The sequence below is a fragment of the Phalacrocorax aristotelis genome, chromosome 6 (genome assembly GCF_949628215.1).
Source record: "Phalacrocorax aristotelis chromosome 6, bGulAri2.1, whole genome shotgun sequence".
NCBI lineage: Eukaryota > Metazoa > Chordata > Aves > Suliformes > Phalacrocoracidae > Phalacrocorax > Phalacrocorax aristotelis.
Window position 1 is genome coordinate 45,679,475 of NC_134281.1, and position 25,247 is coordinate 45,704,721.

The 25,247-nt window shown below is 39.8% G+C and overlaps 1 protein-coding gene across 2 annotated transcripts in view; it reads left to right on the plus strand.

Moving 5' to 3' along the window:
* SLC1A7 (solute carrier family 1 member 7) overlaps positions 1–25,247 on the plus strand; it is a 57,817-nt gene that overhangs the window by 2,793 nt on the left and 29,777 nt on the right. For both annotated transcript variants that reach the window (XM_075097596.1, XM_075097597.1), the window contains 2 exons: positions 225–304; positions 15,952–16,167. In XM_075097596.1, the coding sequence (XP_074953697.1) occupies positions 225–304; positions 15,952–16,167 (296 nt within the window). The remainder of the gene's footprint in view (positions 1–224; positions 305–15,951; positions 16,168–25,247) is intronic.

The following is a 25,247-nucleotide window of genomic DNA, read 5'->3' on the forward strand; positions in this document are numbered from 1 at the left end:
TTCCTTTGTAAAGGAATGAACAATGTTGTGTGTTTTTTTGAATTACAACACAATATGTAATCTAATTAATTTTAAAATGACCTTTCAAAACCTGCTATCTTTGCCACCTTATATACCAAAGCTGCAGATTTTACCTGTGTCATCTGATCCACAACTCTAGCAAGATTTGTGAAGACAGATAGTCTTTTTCTCAAAACAATAAGCATTTCTCCATGTATTTCTAGGAAATCAGTTATTTCCAGTTTCCTGGCGAGTTACTGATGAGGATGCTGAAAATGTTGATTCTCCCACTAGTTGTCTCAAGGTAAGTGAGGACAATGATTGTTCCAATAACTTTTGAAGTTTCCTAAATGAGACATGTCATCACCACTATTTTGGGTTTAACTGAATTCATGTCAAAGTGCCAGGACCATTTCTGACTCCTGTATGTTCATATTTAGAGTGGAGCTATGAACATCTTTTTTAATCAGTAGGAACATTTATGCAATACCTCATATAGGTATTATTTTCTTAAAAACTCATGGTTTTTTTTTATATTTATGTTTTCTTCTTTCCTTGTAATGGGAGGACGTTTCCCTTCAACCTGACTAGAAGTTAAATATATGGAATAAATAATGCATCTTATCAAAAAGCCTACCTTAAATCTAAACAATTGAAATAATACACCATACAAATAAGATGAAAAAGCACAGTTACTTTATAGCCTTGTGCAGTATTTTGAGACATGTTGTAGTGTGATGAATACTGAAAAAGCCCCAACGTGTCTCCAGTGAACTAATAATATATGCCTGGCTTCAGCTGGAAGTGAAAGTGATTTCTTAGTACATAAAGGCAGACCCTTTAGTAGTGCCACTTTATTGGTGGCAAAATTAACGATCTAGGTCCTGGTGCTGAGGGCTGCTGCATGGTAACTCCCTTTGCGGTGGGTGGGCATAATTTAGGATAGCTTTTTCTCTCCTCTAAATTTGTCTTGTCTTCCAACTGACTACAATCACAAATACCAGTTGGGTGGCCAAAAGCTCTCAGCCCAAAGCTGAGAGAAGAGATAAGGAGAGATGGAGAGTGACAAAGCTAACTTTACCTAACCAGATCTAAGGAAAAAATTCTTGCACTCTTTGGTGCCTTTCCTTGAAGACTCATCTTCTAGAACCGAACACATATGCCAAAAACTCATCCTCCATTTTAAGAAAAAGATATGTTTCGAGACTTCAGATCACTGAGAGTTGCTGAAAATAATTACAAGTCAGCAATAATTTAGTTTTTAAATCATCTACGTTTACATCTACCTTCTAATGGTTTTTCACAGAATGAAGCCGATTCATGGTGCTTGCATGCCTTGAACTGGCCATAGTCTGACCACAGACTCGTATCTGGTCTGTCCCATGCAGCTAGAGAACACTAAGACAAAATATGTTAGATTTTTTGAGAGGTGAAAGGACCAATTTCCAAGGACAACAAGAATCTCACATGAGGAAGTGGCGTAGTAAGGACAGAAAAGGGTTGGAGCGAAGTCACATGCCCTTCCCTTAAATGTATAGTTCTTTAAATCCCCTTGTTTTTTAGAGATGCCGGGAGGAGAAGCAGCACAGTGGGGAAGAGCTGCTCTGGCATAGCCTGTGATAGCTCTAGGTTACCTACAGATGTGTCAGGAATGAACCTCTGAGCCGCACTGTTAGAACTGATGGTCTCCATCCTCTGAGGAAGAAAGAGAAGAAACTCACAGATCTTCAAAGGGATTAGCTGTCATTGTAAGACAGCAGGTCTATCTCCCTGTATAACAAACTAACCATCACTTGCTATTGCATACTGGAATTTCAGGTTTTCGCAAACAAAAAATACTCCAGATATAATTACATTCTTGTACAGTCCTTTTATTTTCCACACCAAGTGCAGTATTTCCCACACATATATTTCATAAAATGAGTAAACCAGTGCTCTGTGTTTTTACCAGCCTGCATACACATTGAAACTAAATTTCTTTGTGCATTTGGAATATTCTCTATCTGTCCTGTGGGATCAATGCCATTTAAATTATCTTCTAAATTACTCTGGGTAAAAGAAAAGCTAGGGGTACAGCACCAAGCTCTAATTTTACTCTCCTAGTTGCAGTTAGTGCAAGTTTTTTCTAGAACTAATGACTAAAAAAGATACTTGTAAAGAAAAGGGAAGATGAGAAAGGAGGGTTAAAAGGGGCACTCAGTGCAAAATACAGTGTCTCCAACTCCAGAGTTTACCTTGAAGGGTTGTGGCAGAAGTAAAAGGCAGCAAGCATGTGGCTCAGAAGACTGATAATAGAGTAGAAAATCTTGCGTTTACACATCACTAGCACAAATCCAACCTCAAACGGAAGTGGCTGAAAATTTGTACTTTCCCTCTTTTGACCTGATAGGTAAAGAATTAAAACAAGAACTTTGCATATTGTATCCATTAGGAAGGGGAAACTGATGATATAGTCAGGTATCTCTGATTGACCTGTGCTTATTTTAAAAGTTCCTTGAATGCAGAAGAAATCAGTCAAACAACAGGAGATTGTTTCTTCAAGGTACAGTTCCTTGTCTTACCCAACTCTTTCCCAGCACTTAGAAGTGCTGTATACCAGAGCTCCTGTACCTGTTTCTGATATCTACTATCACCTGTGGTCTTACTTTTTGTTTCACCACAGACAGAAAAATCTTGAAAAAGCAACTGCCAGTAAAACTAGCCTTCCAGTTTGAGCCCCTCATGTGCTTTTGTTTTTGTTATGACATGGACCTTCATTAAGGATGGGGGTTGATATTATTTCAGTTATCTGGTTACATAAACAAGCTTCATTGCATCATACAATGACTCTAAAAGATTTCCCCCATCCTTTGCCTGAGGTTTAGCCCTGTTCATACCTATTAGTACCAAGTGTCTCTGTATAGAGTTTGCTCTTCTTGGTGATGAGAAGAGGTACCTACATAACAAAGGGTGCTGCTTCTATTAGCAACATAAAGAAAGAAATTATAATAAATAGTCTGATGGTTTGTATCTGCTGTAGGAATACTCAGTAGGAGAGTGTTACAAGATAAATTTTAGACCCTGCAGTTACCAGATGTGCAGTACTTATATATATGTATAAACATAGGATACTACCTTTAAACCTGGGAATGGGAACATTAAGAGAGCTCAGAGAGAATAGGAGCCAAATCTGAATTTATAGTTACGCACACTCTGCCTGAGATCTTACTACAGCTGGACAAGGGGATCTTCTCTACAAGCCTGACAGATCGACTGCAGGAGATCTGAAGCTCCCTGATTCTCTTTGGGACAGAGGCCTTGATCCTCCTATGACAACTGCAATGCAAAAATTATATTTTCTCCCTTATATGGAAAAGGTTTCAGCACATATCTCAGGGTTTCAAACAGGCGCACGCATACGTGGCAGTGACAGAGGTGAATCTCGGTACATCCTGCCCTGAGGTCTGATATGTTTAAAAAACCATGGCTCCCAGGTCTTCAGACAGACAGCTGCTGATCAGCTGGCCCAAGGTGCTCATGTTTGTTAAACCATCTTTCCATCCGATGCATTTCCCGGCGTGTGGAGGCTCGGTCTGTATTACACCCTCTAGCCAGGAGGTGGCTCTGCCTGGAAGGGTGAGGAACCTCGAGGTTGCTGGCGGTGTTAAGTCACTGCGGTGCAGGGAGGACCTCTGCGTCTGGGGGGCCCTTCGTCAAAGGCGTTTTCTAACAGTGCTGCCTACCCAGAAAATTATAAAATATCTACTCTTTTTCAGTATGGATAATTGTAAACTCTTCCCACCCCCCACCCCCCGCAAGTCAATAGGCGGATATCCCTGTGCATCACTTTCAGTTCTCAACTTCTTAAATGCTTGAAATAATAAAATCTGGTGACAATGTCTTTGTGCTGTGCACAAAGCAAAAAACTGGGAGAGGAATAAACACACAACTTTCTCATCAATATCTTCTCACATTTGCTAAAGATAATATAAACCCTCTGACCAAATCCTGTCGGTGCCCGCAGTGCCAGGCGCAGGCGCTGGCCTGAGCACAGGCCAGCCGTGCTGGCAGGTACTGTGCCGTAACTCACGCTCTGTCACCTCCCTTCCGAGCGTCTTTGCCCTTGTGCCTGTTCCCTGCCTTGTTGCCTTCATCTCAGGTTACCAGTTTTGTACTGATTGACTTCCAGTGGGCCAGAAACTTGATTTTCAGTCAGTATGACTGCATTGGTTTAAGATTGTGGGGACGCGGTTACTGAAACCTGATTTGTTACAACTTCGTATCTTGTTGTGACTGAGGTTTTGAAAAACCTGCAAATTCTGACTGAGAGATTTGCCACTGCTGTGGCATTTATAATGCTTCTTGTTGGCATGGATTCCTTCCAGTAGGCAGAGAGCTTACACTGTGGCATTTGCCCCAGAAAGGAAATTCAGCGCCGTGTTCAAAGGGCAGAGGTGCCAGTGAGCTCGCAGGGGAGAGGAGGTCTGGCTCCCAGCACGCTGCAGAGCTCTGAGCAGGCAGGACCGCCACAAGCACCAGACCTCCTGCATCTTCAAAGACTAATTGCAAAATGTGTGCGCCACAGATCTGTAAGGCAGGTTAGAGAAGAGGCAGGACTTGCAGCCCCTGGTTCTTATTTCAAGATAATACTAGAAGTGCACAGATTATTTCTTTCCTGTATTCAGCCATATAGTTTCACAGACGTTACAGGAACCTAATTTTCTGTTTTGGAGCCTTCCATCCCCTTTGTGTAATTTGAAAGAAAAATTAATTAAAATATTTTTAGTAAGGGCTCTCACACACATAGAGTTTGACTGGATAAGCCTTACTTTTTCAGAAGAGAAGGCTAAAGCCAGAGTTGCACAGGTTTACACCAGCTGAACTTACTGAGTTCTCTTTGTCTTATATGTCTACCTGTCTATGTAATAGAATATTGCGTCCTTTATTTCAACACCTTGCTTGCTTATATGACTTAAGTTTTTATCTGGTAATAGATAGAGGGCCCAGTTTTCTAAGACTATGATTAACAGTAAGCACTGAAACTACTTGTGGGAAAAAGTTATCAGGGCAGAATTGAACTGTTCAGCTGCCTAAAAGGCTTCTCCAGGGTTCTAACACGGTTACCCCCAGTAAATATTCCTTTTAGAAAGTGCAGTTTGTTTTCTTTAAGCTTAGGATAATTATTACATTTTTAATGTGTTTACCACTAGCTGTTTTCTAGCCAATTAAGAAATAATGTTTAGCAGACATTTGATCCTTTCCCATGGGCAGAATCTTTTAAAGAAAGATTGTTCCCTTTACAGTCAAATATAAATAACTGATTTGACCTGTATTTTTTAAAATTATAAACTTCGTTCCACTAAGTATGTTGTGCCTGATACAAGCAAGTATATGCTAATAAAATTTTATATTTGTTTGAAGGCTCATTTAGGGGTAGTAATAAATATTTGTTACTATTGGCGTTTTGTTGCTGAATTAAATACGATATGCCAAATATAGAACTGTCTTTCTTTAAGGGGATTCCTGTCCATAATGCCATCAGTTCTGGTAATCCCTTATCCTTCTGCTCAGATTCCTGAGTGGGTCATTCTTACTCATGCTGTTAAAGCCTAATATTTAATTAGAACCTACTCCACTGTGGTACCCTTTTCCTCATATCAGTTTTTTTCATGGTTCTCTGTTTTGGGGAATGCACTGTCATTTTAACATCCCACTAATAAAAAATATTGCTCATTCTGTTTTAATGGAATTCTGTCATTGTTCAGCTGTACTGTGCCATACCAAATTTTGCCTCTCAGGACTCAGTTATATTTGAAGAGTTGACAACTGGATAAACTCTGCAGGAGGAGGTGGAGAGGCTTGGGGCGCAAGCAGATGTGAACTCACTTAGCCCACAAGCCAAACTGGGCAGACTGGTGCCAGACCCATGCCGGAAGCCATATAGCCGCATTAGCATGGCTTTGCGCCCAAGCTCGTATGTGAAGGACTAATGTGGCTATATGGCTTCCGGACCAGCCTTGGCAGCTCAGGGTGAAGGCAGAGCGAGTTCACATCCATCTGCAGTTGTCTGTGCAGACATACCCTAAGTAACTTTACTGCAACAGTATATTCTTTGGGAGTTTAGGGTTTGGTTAAAATCATGCTGTGAGACAGTCCATTAGCTTGTGTAAATGGTGTCATGCACTGTTTGCTTGCTGACAGCTGTAGGTAAAACTGGTAATAGACCACAGACTGGAGATTATTTGCCTGTTTTACTGCTTAAGCTTACAGTTTGTTAGGGATGAAAAATTTGACCCAAACACTCAGAGGCCAGTACCAAAATCTGCAATCTAAATCTTCTACCATGATTATAAATCAGTGCCTGATATGGTCAATATAATGTCTACTCAGAAGGAAAATGCAGGTCTCTAAAAGGCTGTGAAATCTATCTTTTTTCTTACTTATAATTAAATTTGAACCAATGGGAGAGCCAAAATTAATTCACCCAATAACAGAGGTTTATGTGAATGACAATATGTGCAGTACTATTTCTTCTAATCCATTCCTGGTACTGAGAGATACTTTCTATGTTGTCCTGACAAATTCATGTAATTTAACTGTAGACTGAATGGGAAAGGATAGATAACATAAGTGTTTTGTCAGTTTTGGCTTGGTCTTTTCTGCTATGTGTGAGTTAAACTATTCCTTCTGGTCATTCTTTCCTAAATACCAGTCGCTCTGTTCTTATGCTTGTGCAGCTGCCAAACTGGGACATAATCAAGTGCAATCAAATTTATGTACTGTATTATCTAGTGAGGTGTTGAGGAGCAGCTGCAAAATGTAGCTCAGAGAGCTACAGCTCTCTGAGGAGCCTGCTCAGAACAATGTTTTATAATGTACCAAGGCAGCTGTATTTTCCCATAGAATTAAATTGCTCTTGGAAACACAGGGCTTTCTCTTCACGTTATTAGACTCTGGACTTTTCCTTCTATTTCACCTGTGTTACCTTGCCAGTAGAAAAATATTGGCACTCGGGAGCAGGTCTTCCCCAACAGAGGAGGGTAAACCTGCTGGGTTAGTATGGAAAAATCTGTGGGGTATCTGAATCATAAAGTAAAGTGTGTATAATGTCTCATTTCTGACCTACCTGTCATGTGTATCACTGTAATGTAAATAATAATGAAAATAAACTTCACCCCAGTGCAAACAAGCTGTTAGCCCTTTCCTAGGATATGTGATCTACAATCTTTATTGTGGAGAAAGTCAGTCCAGAGATGTGAGTTTTAAGGAGGTGACTAGAGGGGATAAATATATTTACCTGCAGAGTGAAAAGCAAAACTGTACTTGGATGAAACTGAAAGGGGAGGATTACCCAAGGGTAAGAAGAACTGGTCAGAGAGCAATTTCACTTAACACCATTATACTTTAAATATCCATTTAAATTATCCATATCGTTATTATATTGCAGAACTGGTGTCAGATTACTCCAAAAGTTCTCAGAGGATGCTTTGAGATTGCCTGAGTTTATAGGGGAAAATTCCATTCCACCTCCTTAGGAAACCCTATTAAGAATCCCTCCTCCATGCCTCAGACACTTCACTACATTATAATCTGTAACTTTATTATGTTTTTAGCTGTGTTTAGGAATAGGGAGTCTAATACTCAGATCCCATACTGTCTTCTAGTGTTTTCTTTTGCTTGTGCAACCTAGAGGTCCAAACTGTTTCAGTGAAAAATGACATGTTGCAGAGATATGCATGTCATAATGACAAAATTGGACCAACTCAGTACAAATTATTTAGGCTGTGTCAGTAGGGACCTAGTGATGTGCAATAGACACTACGGTCACAAAATGAATAGGTGTGGAAAGCACTGAAGTGATTACAGATGGGGTATGAGCAGTTTGTGACCTGACAGAATTTTTCTGTAGTCCTTGAAGAGCTCTCAAGTACTTAGTGCCTTGCAAAAAAACCCAGCAATGACATGTGAAGCTTGAGGGGCTGGCTCAATTCCCTCTGTTTCCTTAGGATAGAAACATGTATGAACTATAAACAGTTGAATAAATCTGACATTTGTTTATAATCCAAATTTGTATTTCAAATCCTTTTGCCCTTTTCTTAATCTAAAAACACTTGAAAGAACTGACAGAACAGAAAATCAAGTATTATTAAGATTCTTGGCTCTTTCCACAGCTGTGAAACTGCACATCCGTATTTAATAGCTAATTTGTTTTTGTTTGCATCCTGACCTTTGAATTTAGGAAACACTTTTTTTTTTTTAATCAGAACAGCTAAAGTCAGCAAGCCAGCCTGAACTCTGCATGAGCTATACTACAGTGTCTCAGATCTCCTTTATCAATCGGTGATCAAAGGTTGCTTTTCACCCCTTCCAGCATTCATAGATGTATCACAGTAGCATCACATATTGGGCTATTTGGGAGGAAGCAGTGATGGGCTAGCCATTGGACATTGATCTTCACTGTGTGCTGTACAAAGTCCTGCCTCGTTTACATTAGTCCATAAAAACAGATTTCCCATTGCACACTAAGAAAATACAATGCATGATGTGAATTCCTGGCAGGGTTTTTGCTATATATGTCAGTTTATTGTTAACAGTTACAAGTGTTAGATAATAAATAACGCAAAGGAGGTCTCAACATTTTGGATAAAAAATAAAACTCTTACTATTTTATAAAGCATTATTTAAAAAGCAGAAACTCAAAAAGCTGCATGTTATGATGTACTAGAAATGTAGATTTAGTTGCTTTTGTAGCTTTCCGTTTCTTTTCCAGCAGCCTATCTGTAAAGTTAAACACAGTCACTGCAAATACTGTACAGCGGATAGTGAGGTCTTCTAACATATTGTTCATTTGTTGTTGTTTGAAGATCAGGAGCCAGACTTTCCATCACGCCTGACACCTTTGAGGTCCCACTGTGTTTAGTCAAACAGCTATATACTGAGTCTCTCTGAAAAGTTAATTCACATTTCAATTGCTATTTATGGCCGATAATCTAACCATACAGAAACCGCTGCAAAGGTCCTATTTGTAAAAGAGCTTCCACTTCTTTGTATTTGGTTTTGATTGTTGGGGGTGTTTTTTTTTTAGCATAGACACATTTTCATTCATAGCAAGATATCTAAACTTTAAAAATGCTATTTCATGTTACTTGATTTTCAAAGGAGATGAACCTTAGTAGCCCCCTGGACCTTCAGGAGGATTCTAGACTTCTCATTTCCTTTGAAAATCAGGCAGTAATACTATGAAATGTTTAATAGTACAAGACATTGGGGATCATTCCACTGACTGAAGTGGTCATGATAGTTTCTTAGTTGTGTTCAGGTCAGCAGAAGCCTGTTAGGTACACTGGTAGTCTGCAAAACTGTTGAGTCTGAGTGAAATTCACAGAGAGTCTAGGTGTCATTTTATGGCCTGTCTGGACTGTACCAAACGTACACAGAAAGAGTGTTCACCTGTACAGATGGGCTGTCCTGCAAATGCACAACACGTACCTGCTTCAGCTTAGATCAGGGTGTGAATATGGATTATTGGAAGATTTTATCTTCCTGTGTACTTAGACAAATGGTGTCATGCCACATGAGAGGTTCAGGCATTACTCAAATGTGGGGGGATGGGACTGGAGGTGTAGGGTGGCACCAGCTTCCAACCAAGATGCCACTTGATTGTCTGTAATAGGTATACAGGTACAGACCAACAGGTGTGCTAACTAGGTGTTTGCATGTGTCTGGGCAGGAGGCATTTTCTTCCTGTGAAGTGTGATACGACATTTGGAGATGAAAAAACTAAACTGTAATGAAAGGCAGACCATGTTGGGTGAAGAAAAGACAGAGACAGGCTACAGTCCTCCTGCCAGTACTGCTGTCACTCCAGCATGTTATGAGAGCAGGAGGCTTCTCTATCGCAGCCATGGCAGTGTGTTGCTCTGTAGGTGTTCTGTCATGTTAGAAGAAAGCAAAAGAATACCCTGGAAAGAAAAAGTCATTCTGATCCCTCTTTCTCACTTCTGAAATAATTTTAACTACACTAGAGGCTAAAAGCAAAATCAAGCATTTGACTATAGAAAGAGCCAGAGAAAGTTGCTTATCTTTTTCACTCATTACTGTAAATAGTCTTATTTGTTGCAAACTATTCCTCCATGAATGGTGCCTCCGTGGAAGTGAAGCAGCCTGTCACGGAAGCACAGATAGGTGGGCACAGATGAGGAAAACTCTGATGGTCCACTGCGATACAGAGATCGCTTCAGTCATATCTTTCTTCACTGCAAATTGTATGTCTTTATTTAAAGTGCCTTAATTTCTTTGTTTCCTTGTCTATAAAATGGAGTTACTGCCTTCCTATATGATAGTAGGTTGTATTAGTAAAGCATTTTAAGATGATGAAATGGCTTGTGCTATGGAAATGGAGGTTATTACCATGTTAAAACTTGAAGGCACTGACCTTGACAAAAAGGTAAGCGACAGCCTGCCTGCATGATCAAACAGCATTAGTGAAGCCAGCACTTCACTTTCATGATGCTCAACTGTAATATAATAATCTCTAATGTAGCTGGTAGAGGAGCTTCCCAGCCTCACTGGGGAACTTGCTTAGGAAGGTCTTTTCTATGGCATGCAATTACAAAATGAGAATGTGAGGGAGGGTACGGGATGAATGAAAACAAACATGATTCTAGGAACAACTGTTGGTGGTTAATACTTGACCATTACTTCTTGACAGGATTAATGTCTTTCTAATCACACTAATCCCTTCTGATAACTTTATCCATAATCCATCTATTTCGAAGCAACATCCAGATGGCTTCTGGTGGAGCGGAAGACAAAATAAACATGCAGAATGGGGTCTTAGAGCAGCTTCTTGTATTTTCCCTTTCTGGGGATATAGGTTTTGATTTTGAGACAGGTCCAAAAATGTGATTCTTATCAGAGAGCAACAGAAAGAAATAGAGAATTGCAGAGAAGATAAAAAGTTTTATTTTTATTTGTAAATAGAATACTTCATAAGTAATCTGATGCTTATCACAGACAGCCAGAACAAGCCTAGAGATGCTCATAAGCATTTAGCTACTTGTTTGCATGGGACTAATTAGATTTCCATGATATTGAAATAATTCCCTTCCTCATTACAAAAATTGCTATAGTAGTTTGGGATGGGGTAGGCTGTTACACAGATTTCTTTCAAAGCAGACATGAAATTTACTACTTAATACTTTCATTGGTTTGTGCTATTACCAATATTTTAAACAACGTGGTAACTAACTTTGCATTTTCAATGAGTCACACATAATAATAATTCCTGGAGTTGTTGAGGTCTTCGTCTTCTCTTCTAGTTTCCCCTTAAAAGCTTAATCTAGGTTTCACTAGATCTTCCACTGATCCTGGCTTTGCTCTTCACCTTCCTCCCTCAACAAGGATCCCATAAAGAAATAATTTATTATAACCTTTCATAAATCACATGGAGACTCTCTAAAAAAGTAAACAAACTTTAATCAAGCCATCCCAGGTAAAATAATTTGGCTAGAACTTTTTTTATTAACAATCAGCAATGAAACAATTGAAGTCTTAGTGAAATAATTGTCTTAAATACCTGTCCCACTAAAATATTGCAAGTAAATAAACTTTTTTGAATTATTGGCCATATCCAGCTTTTGATCGAGATGCTGCTGTTTGGTTTACTGGCTTTCTGACTTTCTTTCTCCAATAAAAATATGGTTAGATAGTTCAGAGAAGAGACAAAAGAGATTTGGCTGCATCAGAACAGCTTATTTCCTAGAAAACACAGCAGAGTAGATTTAGAATTACCTAAGTTCCAGTAAAAAAGCCAAATATCTTTCACTTGTTAAGAATAAAACTATAAACCTTAGAAAGATTGTAAACCTGATAATATTGTGAAGCATCATGTTTGCAATGTGTAGAGATCTTCCGATTATCAAAACACAACTTTGAAGAGGCTTGAAAGCCACCGATATATAAGCACTATAGGACAAATATTTGCACAACTCTACAGCATATAAAACAATTTTGGAGGCTGTTCTTCTGTACAAACTAAGAAATGGTCCCTGAACATGAAATCATACTTCTGTGGAAATTTTTTTGCCAGGCTGATTAAATGAGTGAGATATACTGTAATTATTCAGAAAAGATGCAGGTTGTTTTTCATAGTCTTAATCCTGTTTTGTCCATTTGACAATCATTAAAACATCTTATGGAAGCTACACATGAAACATATATGTGGAAGCTACTTAGCTACACAGTAAGTCAAATGATTTTAATCTACGAATCAAATGTCTGTCCTGTTATTGCAAGCCTAACCAGATTCTGTGGCTTGACAAGAATTAAAGGTACGCTGTTTTTCATTCCATTGTGTTTCATGAGAGCGTAGTAGTAGATGGCATGGGAACATCTTTGTTCAGTCGTAGAAGAAGCTTGTGAAACTGTTGGGGAAGTTTTTATGTAGTCAAGAGTGTCTGATGAAAACTAGATTGAAAGGGAAAACCTGTACATGATACAGTGATCTTAAGTTAAACTGTCTGGAAGCTTATTCCTCCTGACTTCCTTACTCCCAATGAAATAAGAAAATTACTTTTTCTGTCATTCTTTGGCCTTGTTTTGTGAATGTTAGTGCTCTAGAGATCAACCTTGAGGAAATCCTGTGATGTAACTGTGTATTACTTACTTCATACAATTACTGTGATAATTAATATGTCTCTTAATCTTTATGTCTTCTGTCCTGTTCCCTCTGACATCAAATATATGAAGACAAATGCAAAATAGTTAATGAGTCATTACTGTGTCATACTAGTTACAAGCATTTATTTCTGAAAACTATTCTGAGCAATTGCTTAAAATGACATGACCAGTGTTACTCCACAGCCTTCAGATAATTGCTTCTACTGGTCCCTTCTTAAAACTGAGCATTGCAGGCCGTGAAAAGCACAGGGCTTTGTCTGAACCCAGACCTTTGTTCATACTTCTGACACACCACCGTTACCCCTGTTGCACCTCCATAGTTAATTACTTTTGAGGACTTTCTCATCACAGCATGAACTGAGCATGACTTTATCTGGTGACAGGATAATCTCATTACAGATGATGATCTTGTTAATGAATATCCCCAAGACAGAGCAATCTCATTATTAGCCCCCTCAGGATTTGTCACCTAAGAGCCAATGTATATTAGATTCTAGCTGCACAACATCCCCCTGGATCCTAACGGCCCAGTGTCTTGAGGCTGAGGTAGCACCCCCAAAGGCATTTGAACCACTGGACATATTTAATTAGGATTTTTGTCACTAAGTACTTCTGGACATACTTCTTAGATGAAAGATCAAGACAGTTCAAGTGCTATGTGCAGGGTTCATCTCCCCGTTCTGTAGAACAAACACAACGCAGCAGCATCAAGGACAACAGAAACAGTGTGGCTTTACCACATTGACAGTGGCTTCAGGGCAGTACCAGGAAGAGAAGTGTAGTGTCTGTATCCTTGGTAGTGCCCTCTCCAAGTAATCACTCTTCATGATGTCCTACCTACAAGTTACAGATCTGCTGTCAATGGTCAGACCTTCATACCACTGGTGTCTGTTTCCCTGCATAATACATCTACAAAGAACACTGAAAATTATTACCATTAAAAACATCCAGCTAGTTAAAAATCAACCTGATTTTCATTTCTCCTTTGTTTTCTGGGAAGGTTAGGGTGGGGGGGTGGAACAGTGCTGAAGTCTAGGACAATATAAGTATTGGACATTAATGAGCTGTTGAACTGGCTCAATGGCCTCTGAAACCTCAGCCTGAGAGAAGAGTTCAGTCCTAGAAATCTAATAACACAGAGATTGTTTTACAGAAGACCGACACATTAATTTGAGGTACATGTATTTAACTCAACTGTTTTATAAAAAAAAAATTTTTAGAGTATTTACTCTTCCATATGGATCCATCCAAGGGAAGTGCTGAGGAACTAAGTATCATTGCTGCTACTATTTTTTTATTATGTAGTGCTCTGCTTGTACATAGTGCTTTACAGACACACGGAAAGGTGGAATTTTTATCAAATACAGTGATAAAAGAGAGGGAAGAACAATGGTTACAAGAGCGAAAGTTATTGAGAGGCTCATTTTCTAAATGATCCCTATTACAGTGCAACCAATGTTTCCCCTTGCTCCTATAGCATTAACAAAACTCATGCTAGATGAGAGATTAGCAATGCAGAAAAGCAATACATTTTCTTAATTAATCTAGTGGATAGCAGGAATCTGAGCACTAAATCCCACCCATTTGATTTCATTAAATCTACTATAAAGGTTAAGCTGCACTTTAGCATTGGCTCTAGTCAACATTACTCAGCAGACTGAGGTCAAGATCTCATTCAAGGAGTTGCTGCTTAGTAAATTACTATTTATGACGAAAGGTCTGATAAACAGTTCAGTTTTGGTGAGAAGCTAGACAGTGGGGCACACCAAATAGTAAATGTGGTATTTTATTTCACCTACAGTTTTCCTGAGACATCTACACATCTCTCAAATACCTCCAGGGATGGTGACTCAACCAATTCCCTGGGCAGCCTGTTCCAATGCTTGACAAATCTTTTGGTGAAGAAATTTTTCCTCATACCCAATCTAAACCTCCCCTGGTACAACTTCAGGCCATTTCCTCTTGTCCTATCACTTGTTATTTGGGAGAAGAGACCAACACTCACCTCACTACAGCCTCCTTTCAGGTAGTTGCAGAGAGCAATAAGGTCTCTCTTGAGCCTCCTTTTCTCCAGGCTAAACAACCCCAGTTCCCTCAACCTCTCCTCATCAGACTTGTGCTCCAGACCCTTCACCAGCTTTGTTGCTCTTCTTTGGACACGCTTCAGCACCTCAATGTCTTTCTTGTAGTGAGGTGCCCAAAACTGAACACAGTATTGAAGGTGCAGCCTCACCAGTGCCAAGTACAGGGGCACGGTCGCTGCCCTGCTCCTGCTGGCCACACTTCCTGATACAAGAGAGAAGCCCCAAGCAACACGGTGTCACTGGAGAATCAAATCTCAGCTTTGGGTCCCTTGGAAACAGCGTCAGAGTCTATGTCAGAGCAGCCTGGAGCAAGTTCAGGGACCAAGCAGTGCCCTGTCTAATTTGCCAATAAAAGAGGGTCAGTGGGAGCTAAAGCACTTGGCAGAGTTGTACGACTTGGCAGAGGCAAGCTATACAAGCGAAATGATGACTACTGGTCATCGTCTGGCAGTGGTGGGCAGGGAGCTAAAGGGGAAAGAAAAGGGTTGAGTAACTATAGCATTTTCTTTCCTCGCCACTATGCAGCCACACCTGCCCATAAAAGAGTTTCCTCTGCAAGCTGTACACTGTTTCCACTTCAGCTGGAGGCACAGTGAATCAGAGTCCACTCCCCAATGTGCCCCCTGGTAAAGCAAAAATGTATTTTGCTTTGTATTGCTTTAGAAAGAAAAAAAAAGTTATTCTTTTAGGCAAAAAATGGACTATATGACAAAATTGCCCCTTAGTGTTTTTCATTCTGAAGTGGTCTGGCTTCACACAGGAAAGAGTAAGGAGCTTCACCAGATTTCCTTCAGAGGTCCCTTCTGAACTAAATTATTCTATGATTCTGAAAAATTATGCGTAGAGTTTCATACCTAAGGTTGTATCACTGATGATTGCCATTGCTCCTGTGAACTGAGCCATTACACGTGTAGGTTATATAAAACTATCCCTTGAACTTCAGGGAACAGTTGATAAGATGCAGTGCCCATGTGTGCAGCCTGAGCTTGCAAGTTCCTTCAGGTAACCAGGATCTCACATGGCAATTGGGAAACATCCTTTTAGACACAGAGGCCACAGCTTTAGTGTTACTGGCAGGCTTTTAAAAACACTGATATGCAGGCTATCCTGAGAGAAGCAGGTAAACTGCAATAATTAGGAAATTAGGTTTTCAGTTGCATTAATATTGTGCAAAAGATGCCATATGTGTTCTGTTTTCTTTCCACAGCTTAATGTCTGGGCTAGCAGCCCTGGATGCCAAGACTTCCAGTCGATTAGGTATCATAACCGTCACTTACTACCTGTGGACAACATTTGTGGCTGTGGTTGTGGGAATAATTATGGTCTCCATTATCCATCCTGGTGGAGCAGCACAGAAGGAGAGCACAGAAGAGGGCGGAAAGCCCATCATGAGCTCTGCAGATGCACTGCTTGACTTAATCCGGTAACTACATTCATTCTTTCTGCTTCCTGAATGTAACATTTTGTACCTAACTGCATGAGGAGCTGTGGCCTGGGGTTAAGTTCTGAACCTAAGGATGAAGTTTTTGTTTAAATCAAGAAACAGAATCAAGAAAATTTCAGTAGATTATTTTCAAGTTACCAGATGTTTATACTGGCTCTTTCTAGTAAGATTAATGAATGGCCACCAAATGTATCAGAAGTACTAACAGTGGGGTAGGTTTTTTTTTTACCCCCACAGAATCATATGTAGCCTGTGGAGCTCATCATGAAATCTATTAAGGCCAACACAGTATTAAAATGTCAGGTTAATTTAAATAAGGCCAGGCAGTTGTAATAGGCAAAACCTTAAATATAAGAGCTGAAATCCACATTTTTCGGGAAATAATTCTTAAAAGTGCTGTTACAACTGCTCATAGCAACTCTCAGATGAACGGCACAATTAGAAAGACCACTGTTGTGATCTTTTTATTCCTTATTTTTACCACATTGTTTTTTCTGATTTGTGGCTTTTTCTTGTTTGTTTTACTTTGTTTGGTGGAAAGGAAGGTTGTTCTTTCAGAACATCATTAGAGCACAGATAGCCTTGCCTGAATATCCCTCTTTGTCTCAACATTTCAGGTGCTAAAGGGATTAGTTTCCTGACTGAACTAGTATGTGCCTCAGCTTTATTTTGCTCATGCAGAAAGATCAAGTTTTGCCTTTGTTTTTTCTCAAGACAGTCATCTCATACCATATTGGGCAGGGGCATCTAGGCTCAGTGTGTATTTGAAACATGAAGAGTTCTCTTTGGAGTTTGACTTATTAAAATTAAAGATGTTGCCCAATTTGTCTTTCAAAAACCCAAATTCCTGACCCTGACAGGGCATCAGCCCTTTAATTGGAGGCCTTTAATTGGCATCAGTACTTTAATTGGAGTTACTGGGACCTCAGATCAGAAGGAACTAGGATGAAAAACCTATAAAAATCTTTTTTTTCTCCTCCAAATTGCACTTAGCCAGGCCATCTGAAATCTGCATGTTCTTCTATTGTGTCAGTAGAATGGGCCAAATTGTATTAGTCATGGAGCAGCAGCTGAGCACACCCTCTTTTGTCACTTTCCACAAAACCGCCATCTTCATCTGCAGTGGGAAGATGCCCACTTCATGGCATCTATATCTCCCCAATGACTTTGCTATGATGGATGTGCAGTGGAATTCACACATGTGCATTTGTAACATAACGTTAAGCCATATTATTCTGTGTCTGCTGCATAAAGGACTGTAATTCCTACACCAAGAGGAAGGAGCTGAGCAAGTTCCTGGAGCTTTGAATCCCTTAGTATGTCAGAGTAGCATAAGAAGTAAAATGGAATTTGAGAAAAAGTGTAATCTTAATTATTATCTTCGTAGTGGCAGTGTTTGGAAACCCTTTCTGGCATGCTGAGCTGTTTCTAAGGCAAGTAAAGGCATAGCGAGGCATATGGTGCAATCCAAGCTGTCTCTAGAAAGGGCCTCCCTTGCCTTAGGTTCCCATCACCTTCCTCACACCAGTCCAGTTGCTTTTTGAGACCCAGAGTAAGCTAGTTCATGGAGATGAGTCAGATGAAAAGCTCTTGGAGCATGCAAAATTTAAATTCAGTTCTATAGTATTACGTTTGCATAAAACAACCAAATGTCTGTAGGACTGGCACCTGAGACCTGAGTTACAGTCTAATCTATTCACTTCTGTCTGGCTAGTCCCTGTACACCACAGGTTTAGTGGTGCCATTTGAGGACACTTTATTCTGCTGAGCCTCATTGCAGGTAAAATAGTATGTCCTGATCTAAACATTTGCAAATATCATCTTTAATTTAACTCCCTACAAACATTTACCTGGGCCAATTGTAATAGTTTGCATGCATATTTCAGGTACTCATGTTTCCAACCAGGCATGTGCTTTTAGTCTGTGAAACCTCAAAGTCTTCACTGGTTTGGGCAGGTGTCAACAAAAACAGGCCGATGAGCCACTGTCATTGCTGAAGCTTAAAAAGAAAGAATAAAGCTCACCCTCCTTTTGCTGTGCTAAGCAGCGGTCACAGCTGCAATCTTTCTACCCAAGTGCACAAAGTGATGGTTTTTATTCCTCCACTACAGAAATAACCACATTTACTAAATAAATAAATAAGAATAACACAACTGTGGGGAATGGGCTTCCAGCCTAGGCAAACACTATGGGTCAAATCCTGGCTCTGTTGAAGTCAATTGCAAAACTCCTAAATATCTGTGTGGAAGTCTGGATTAAATGTAATGATGTATCTGCTGGTTTGAGCTAGAAAAGCTGATCCTTTAGCTCAATGATAAATCACTTCCATTCACAGCTGGAGACCATCTTTTTCAGCCCAGATTGGCTTATCTTCTGAATTCATTAATTTCCTCTCAATTTATCAATTGCATATGTGCACAGAAGTTTACACAGGAAACATCTGGTATTCTGCAAATGAAGAATGCTAAATGTACAAGTGGAGATTATATATGTGACATAATTGTAGGGTTTATTTTAAAAGCATGAATCTTGGCGTGGTGAAACACGTATTCACCCTCACTGATTTCAGATTTGAGGCCACTTTGAAATGATGAAATACATTATCATTTCTTGCGACGTTATATATGACATTGTCCGGTCTGGAATTTTTGGCAGGGAGGTTGATGCTAGAAATTGCATTTCTTGAATTTTGGGGTGAGGATTTTGCTTTTAGAAGTGGCTTTAATCAGAAATTAAAGAATGAACTAACAGCAATAAATGAAACCAAGAACTACTGTAAAGCCTCATGATCATCCTAAACACCTGCAACATTAATCAATAATCACATTATTATTCTGCATTATTTTGCAGATGGTGCTTCCCCTGTATATTTGTCTGTTATGTAAAAAAAAAAAACAGCAATAAAACCTCCCCTTGACTTGATTAGGACATAACAGCGACGCTGTACTGCATTAATTCTGAAATACCTCTAAACGTCACATCAACCAGGAAATAATCTCATCAACATACTGAATTTCATGTCCCAAAAATCGTATCCACAAGTCAACAATTTTTTGCCATGCTAAACAGCAGTACTTGAAAGACTTCCTTTCTAAAGGGAACCCCAAGAGACTGGGGACAGGATCTGTGGATGTGAATCTGCCCCTGCTGATTTCCTCCTAGATTCAGTCTGGACAGAGAGGCCACTGAATGCAGCATAATAGAAGTGTTTTCAACATTCAGTTAGTCTTTATACCTAAAATCTTTAGTGCTGCTTTGGCCTTAAATGTCTGAATTTTTGCTTTAATCTGATTCAGCTTTAAACAAAATACATGTTCTGCTCTCTGTGGAAGATAGCCATTTAACTAGGTAGTTCACCTCCATACCTGTGCAGGAATCTCCCCTTCTGTAACTTGCCCTTGTCCATCGGCAGTGTGCCAGGATCCAGGCTGAATTACTTGTCAGTAGTTCAGAAGGCAGCTGTGAGTCCAAAGTTGTGCAGGAGAGGCTCTTCTGAAGATGTTTCTCTCTTTACTTGCCACTTTATTGAGACAGATGTACAAATCTGCCATAATGATATTCAATGTTTCTGGGGCAAGCACTGCAAGGCTCATGAAAGTATATTTTCTTCCATATTTAAAACTGTAAATCCTCAGGCTAGAGACCATCTTGTTCTTTTTAATCCACCAAAGTACCTTGTGCTGTATGAATTTTAATGGATTTATTCTCATGCTGTGCAATACTTCTGTGAGGTAGGCAAGGACCATTTTCCTTTCTTACAGCTAGAGAACAAAGACATATGGAAAAGAAATCACCTCACTGAGGATTGTTCAGAAAAATCTGTGGTGCCAGAGGAAATATTCTCTGCTCGTACAAGACCTAGTAGGAGTCTTGTGCTAGGAATGTGGCTTTTGGGGCACCTTAATGGAAGTAGTAACAATGAATCAACACACATCTTTACCTTCTCTTTCCTGTGTGAATTATCAATATTAACTCTATACTCTTTCCCCCAAAACCAGAGTGAATTTGTAGTAGCCTTTTATGAGTTAAGAAACGAAGAAATGCAAGTTATCAATTTTTAAAAATAAATCAGACTTTGTGTGATTTATTCAAAAGGACAAAATGGGACATACTTACAGGAATAGTGTTCAATTTAAAATATGTTTAATTCTGCAACACATATTCCCCTGACAAGCAGAATAGAAAACACCTATAATTTGAGGCTGCACATTTGTAAAACAAGATGTATGACTCAGGATCACACTGTTTACATCAGCAGTTAATATTTCCACCACAATCTGTTGCCTTTATCAAAATACCTTTGATTTAGAAGGGTAAATCTTGTTGCATCTTAAATAACGCTACTTGCATTTGTCACAGAGGGAAACGAAATTTCGCTGATAAGATAAAAACAAAAAAGCAAACTAACAAGCAAACACCATAAACATTCACGTGAGGAAACAAATCCCAGCCAAACTGGGGGTTCACCCTCCTGTTTTATGTAAGACTGACTGCGTGTGCAAATCTGGGCACCACAAGTACAGGGTTTACAAACATTTTTAGTCTTTCTCAGACAGCGTGACATTGCAAGCTTATTCAGTTCAAAAGCTCCAGATAAAACAATTCAGTGAATACAGTCAGGATCAAATCACTCCTTAACCCATGACACACAAATGTGTACATTTCTGAAGTTTACTGGAAGGCTAAGTCAGAGCATTTTACCATTGAATATTCAGGATTGCATCCAATTTAATAGCAGGTACTGGGAAATTCAATCTGGCTTAACCAAGAGAGGGGTTTTTTTATAAACCATTAATAGTTAGAAGAGGATATAAACACTGGAGAGGATTTATGTTTTCATAGGAATCCTGAGCACTCTTTAAAATAATTTCCTTTCCCTCTTTTCAAGCTAAGGGCTATATTCTGTTTTATAGAAATTGTGTTTACCTGAAAGTAGGGCAGGAGAAACCAAGTATCTGCTGTAGCTTGGAAAAAGTCCAGACTTGCAGAACCAGAAATCATGCTTTAAAAAGTTTATAGCTGAAGACTGAATTGTATATACATGCAATAAGATCTTTAATAGTGCATTAAATGATCCAGGGTTTAAACCATGAAAGAACTTTTTTTAATAACTTTGCCCTATGTTCATGTGTCTTTTGCCAAAGCCACTATGTACTACGACAGAAATATTTATCTGTCCCCTATGGCAAACTACCATTTTTTACCCATTTCAGATTGCGAGTTTTCTTTTATCTCACAAAACCAGCCTGGTGCCAGCACTGTTCTGCACTGTATGTGACCAGATGTTCGCTTCTAGTTAATTTTTAAGCAGTTCAAGCTGCACAGAAGCCTGAACCTCAACTATTTACAAAGGACTCCGAAGCTTCTAAATGTGTGGTTCCTATCTGCACAGAGACAAACCAACATGGAAAAAAGATAATTCCATGATGAAAACAATGCTGAGGAGATGGACTATGAACCAGTTTCTGCTCTCTGGTCAGGAGGCCTTAGTCAGAGAGCAGGAGGTGCATGGGGGCCAGGAGTTAAAACTGCATTAGGAAAGCTTCAACCCTAAAGAGAAATAAATCGTCCATCCTCCTGACAGTTGGCCTGGACATCTTCCAATGTAAATGGACACTTTTTATGAAATAACTTTGCCTTGCTGGAACCATAGTGGAAATGCATTGGGCCTGTCATGTTACCTTTGATATGGTTCAGCCTTTTCAAGATTCCTAAAGACGTGATGTAGTTATGCTACCACTCCAAAGAATTATTTTCTTAGAAAGCCATAGCCCTGTTGGGGCTGTGCCAGGACATTTTCTTTCAGAAGAAGCAGGGTAAGGAGGTTCAACCTCCAGATTCCTTACTGGAACTGAAAGGCCATGCAACAGTGTCACCCTCAGTCCATGTGTTTGGCAAAATGATTCCACAATATGAGTTCTGCTCTGATCTGCAAAAAAGACAAGCAAGACAAAATGACTTAGACATGATCAGTGATTTTTTGCGTTCCATTAGTATCTTCTATCACAATAATGAGGATGCCTTATTCATTCTGCAGCTGCCTTCTTTGGTCCTTTTAGCAGGAGATAGTAAGACTGATACTGAGAAATGAGATGAGGCACTGGAGGTGACTACTGATGTTCAAGACGCATCCTCCTGTGGGCCTTGAGACAGGTCATTTGTTCAGTCTTGCTGAATTAAATTTTGCCCTCAATTTCAGGAGTACAAAACCTGATGGAGCCCACTGACACCAGGAGGAAGGTATTTCATATGACTAAGGACGGGATTTGAGAGTCTTGTGGTAGAGTAAAGTGGTCAGGAATCTACACAGCTGATGATGAAATCATGCAGAGGACAGGAAAAGCAAATGAATTTTTGAGATTATGTCACTGAGAAGGACCTCAGTAAATAGGAACCACAGTGCTGTTCATTCTTGTACACAGCTGTAAAACCTGGAAACTACAACTGTCACATCAAGCTACTCAGACTCCATTTTTACACTCTCTGTACCCTTGCTGTATAGAGTAGCAGCAGTACTCAGTACTTCAGTACACTGAAGTATTAGAATACTGTCAAATACCCAGTATTAAAACGGCATGAGCACTAAAACAGTTTAACAGTGCTGGTATTTGTATCACTACTGTAGGTGTCAGGGTCAGCAACCTTCTGAAGAGAGCAAGAGGGCCCCCACGTTCTGGGGGCAATGCCAAGGCATGGCCTGAGCTGAAAAATGGCTTCCTAACAAAATTCAGCTTCCTAAAGCAGCAGAATACTAAAGCAGTGTTAACTAGTAGGTTAAGTGCTGGGAGGCAATGGAGAAGGGAACAGGACCTCCCACTTCTGGCAGTGGTAAGGTGCTAAGGAGTCCTATGTGTAACGGGAAGCTGCAGCCTCAGAGTTTCTCTTTAGATCAGGTGCTGTCTATACGTGATACAAGTTTTCAGGATTTTCGTCAAATTCCAGAACACATGTTGCCTTAGTCATACATACACTTTTCTAACTCAGTACATCCTTATGTCTGAACCTTCTTATCCCATACAATTAGGGAAAGACTCAAAATTTGCTAGTAGAATGAACCAGCCTGTGCATCACAGCAGGATGTAGTCGAAGGTGTTTAGTAGGTCACGTGTGTGTATATGCGGCCATCACAGCAAATGCAGGCCAGGCATGCTGTGCTAGCTGTGGCTCAATAGCTCACAGTCTGTAGAAGGTTCACTGTGCTGATATTGAAGTTTTATGCACATTCACTCTTTTAGCCTGTGTTGAACGTTCCTGCTCTGTCTGGCAGCATTCCTGAAGCAGAAGATGCTCTGGGAAACATCCTTCCTCAGGGCAGACAGTATTTAGCTCTTAATTTTTTATGTAACCAGAAACCGTATGTCTCAGTTTCTGTTTTACGATCACATCCTTGTCTTAGACCTAAATTTATCTATGTTCCACACCCGCCTCACTCAATGTTATTCACTGTATTTAATTCTCTATTATTATGTGGAATTATCCTTTCCAGGAATGCTGAATTGTGCCACTGAGGTTAGAGAAAATGCTGCTGTTTCTACTAGAGAAATTAATCCCGGATCACTTTAAGTTTCCTGCACTATTATTTTGTGTCCTGTATCTTGTAAGGAATCTGAAAGTAATGCTGGAAATTTAGAAGTATTTTATCTGCTTATCTCTCTTAATTGAATGAACACAACAGCATTTGTAGGTGGTGACAGCAATGACTAGATCAGCTTGAATTATTACTTCGTAAGTACTGGCTGTGTCTTTAATTCAGTATATGTCAGTGATAAACATAGTGCCTGTTCTGAGTAGAGAGGCAGCTTCCCTATATGATCCTGATACCAGATCCATGTGGGTAGATCTTTATCTTGTCCAGAATTGCAGTAAAGCTAGTAGAGATCTGCAGGGGCCAGTATGATTGGAGGCTGGATGCCTGGAAGATAGGTGGGTAGCATGAGGAGAGGTCGACAGGCTGCAACACCCTGTCATTAGTTTTGTAATATGTTTGGGCAAATGCAAGTGCCTGGATTTTGTGCTAGACCGAAGCTCCCATCCCAGCTAGTGTTCCCCAGTGCTCAGGTTTGTTGGGACAGAGGCCTACAGGAGGGCTGTCCCAAGGCAGCCAGGCTGGCTGGCAGTGGTGAGGATCCTGTCAGCCGTCCTCATCCGAGTTCCATGGTAAAGAGTCAAATCCCCCACTCCCAGTGGAAGCATTCCTGGGACATGTCTGCCAAACATCCAGCTCATGGCTGGAAATATCAATGTGCAGCAAAAGGGACCCTGAAGTGAGGATTTCTCAAGTGTTTCTGAAGAGGCCTGACTAAACCAACAAATATTCCCAGACATCTCCCAGGTCTAGGTGACAGTGTCATACTTTCTTCTCATTATTTGTTTTTAGTCCATTGAAGTTCTCATCCACGAATTGCTCTCTTGAGTGTTTTTAATTAACAAAACTATATTTTGGCTAATACTGGATTTTTTCAATCCAAGTAAACCAGCTTAAAATGAAAAATAAGCTGAAGCTCTGGCAAACACATTCAGGTCAGCCCTTCACTAGATAAATTGTGTAACTTTGGTAAGGCTAGTCTCAAAGACTGGATCACAGTGCATAATATATTAAAAAATATTGGGAGAATTCCAGCATCCAGTATTAAGTGGGTAGTTGTAATTCCTGCAGGATAAAGAATGATAAAGAAACAAAATGCTTTAATCCTCCACAAATTTGTCTAACATTTAATCTAGCTACTAACCATATGATATTTCCTTTCTCGAGCAGTCTTAATTTGTTCTTAATTCTACTAATTAGGACTATAAAACTAAGGGAGAAAGTGGAAATCATCAGCAATTAAATTCACATTTATTTGTAAAGCTATTTCTCATACATGACATTCATATTCAGAGCTGTGCAGGAATCCTCAGTGTGGATCTGTGCTTTCAGAGTAATTCACGTTCGCTCAGCGGGTCAGAGCGCAATCATCACACTAACACCGTGAATTCCTGTAGCACCTTTCATCTGATCATCTCAAACCACAAAACAAAGACAATTTCATATTAATGAAGCCTTTAACAGTCTGGAAGCA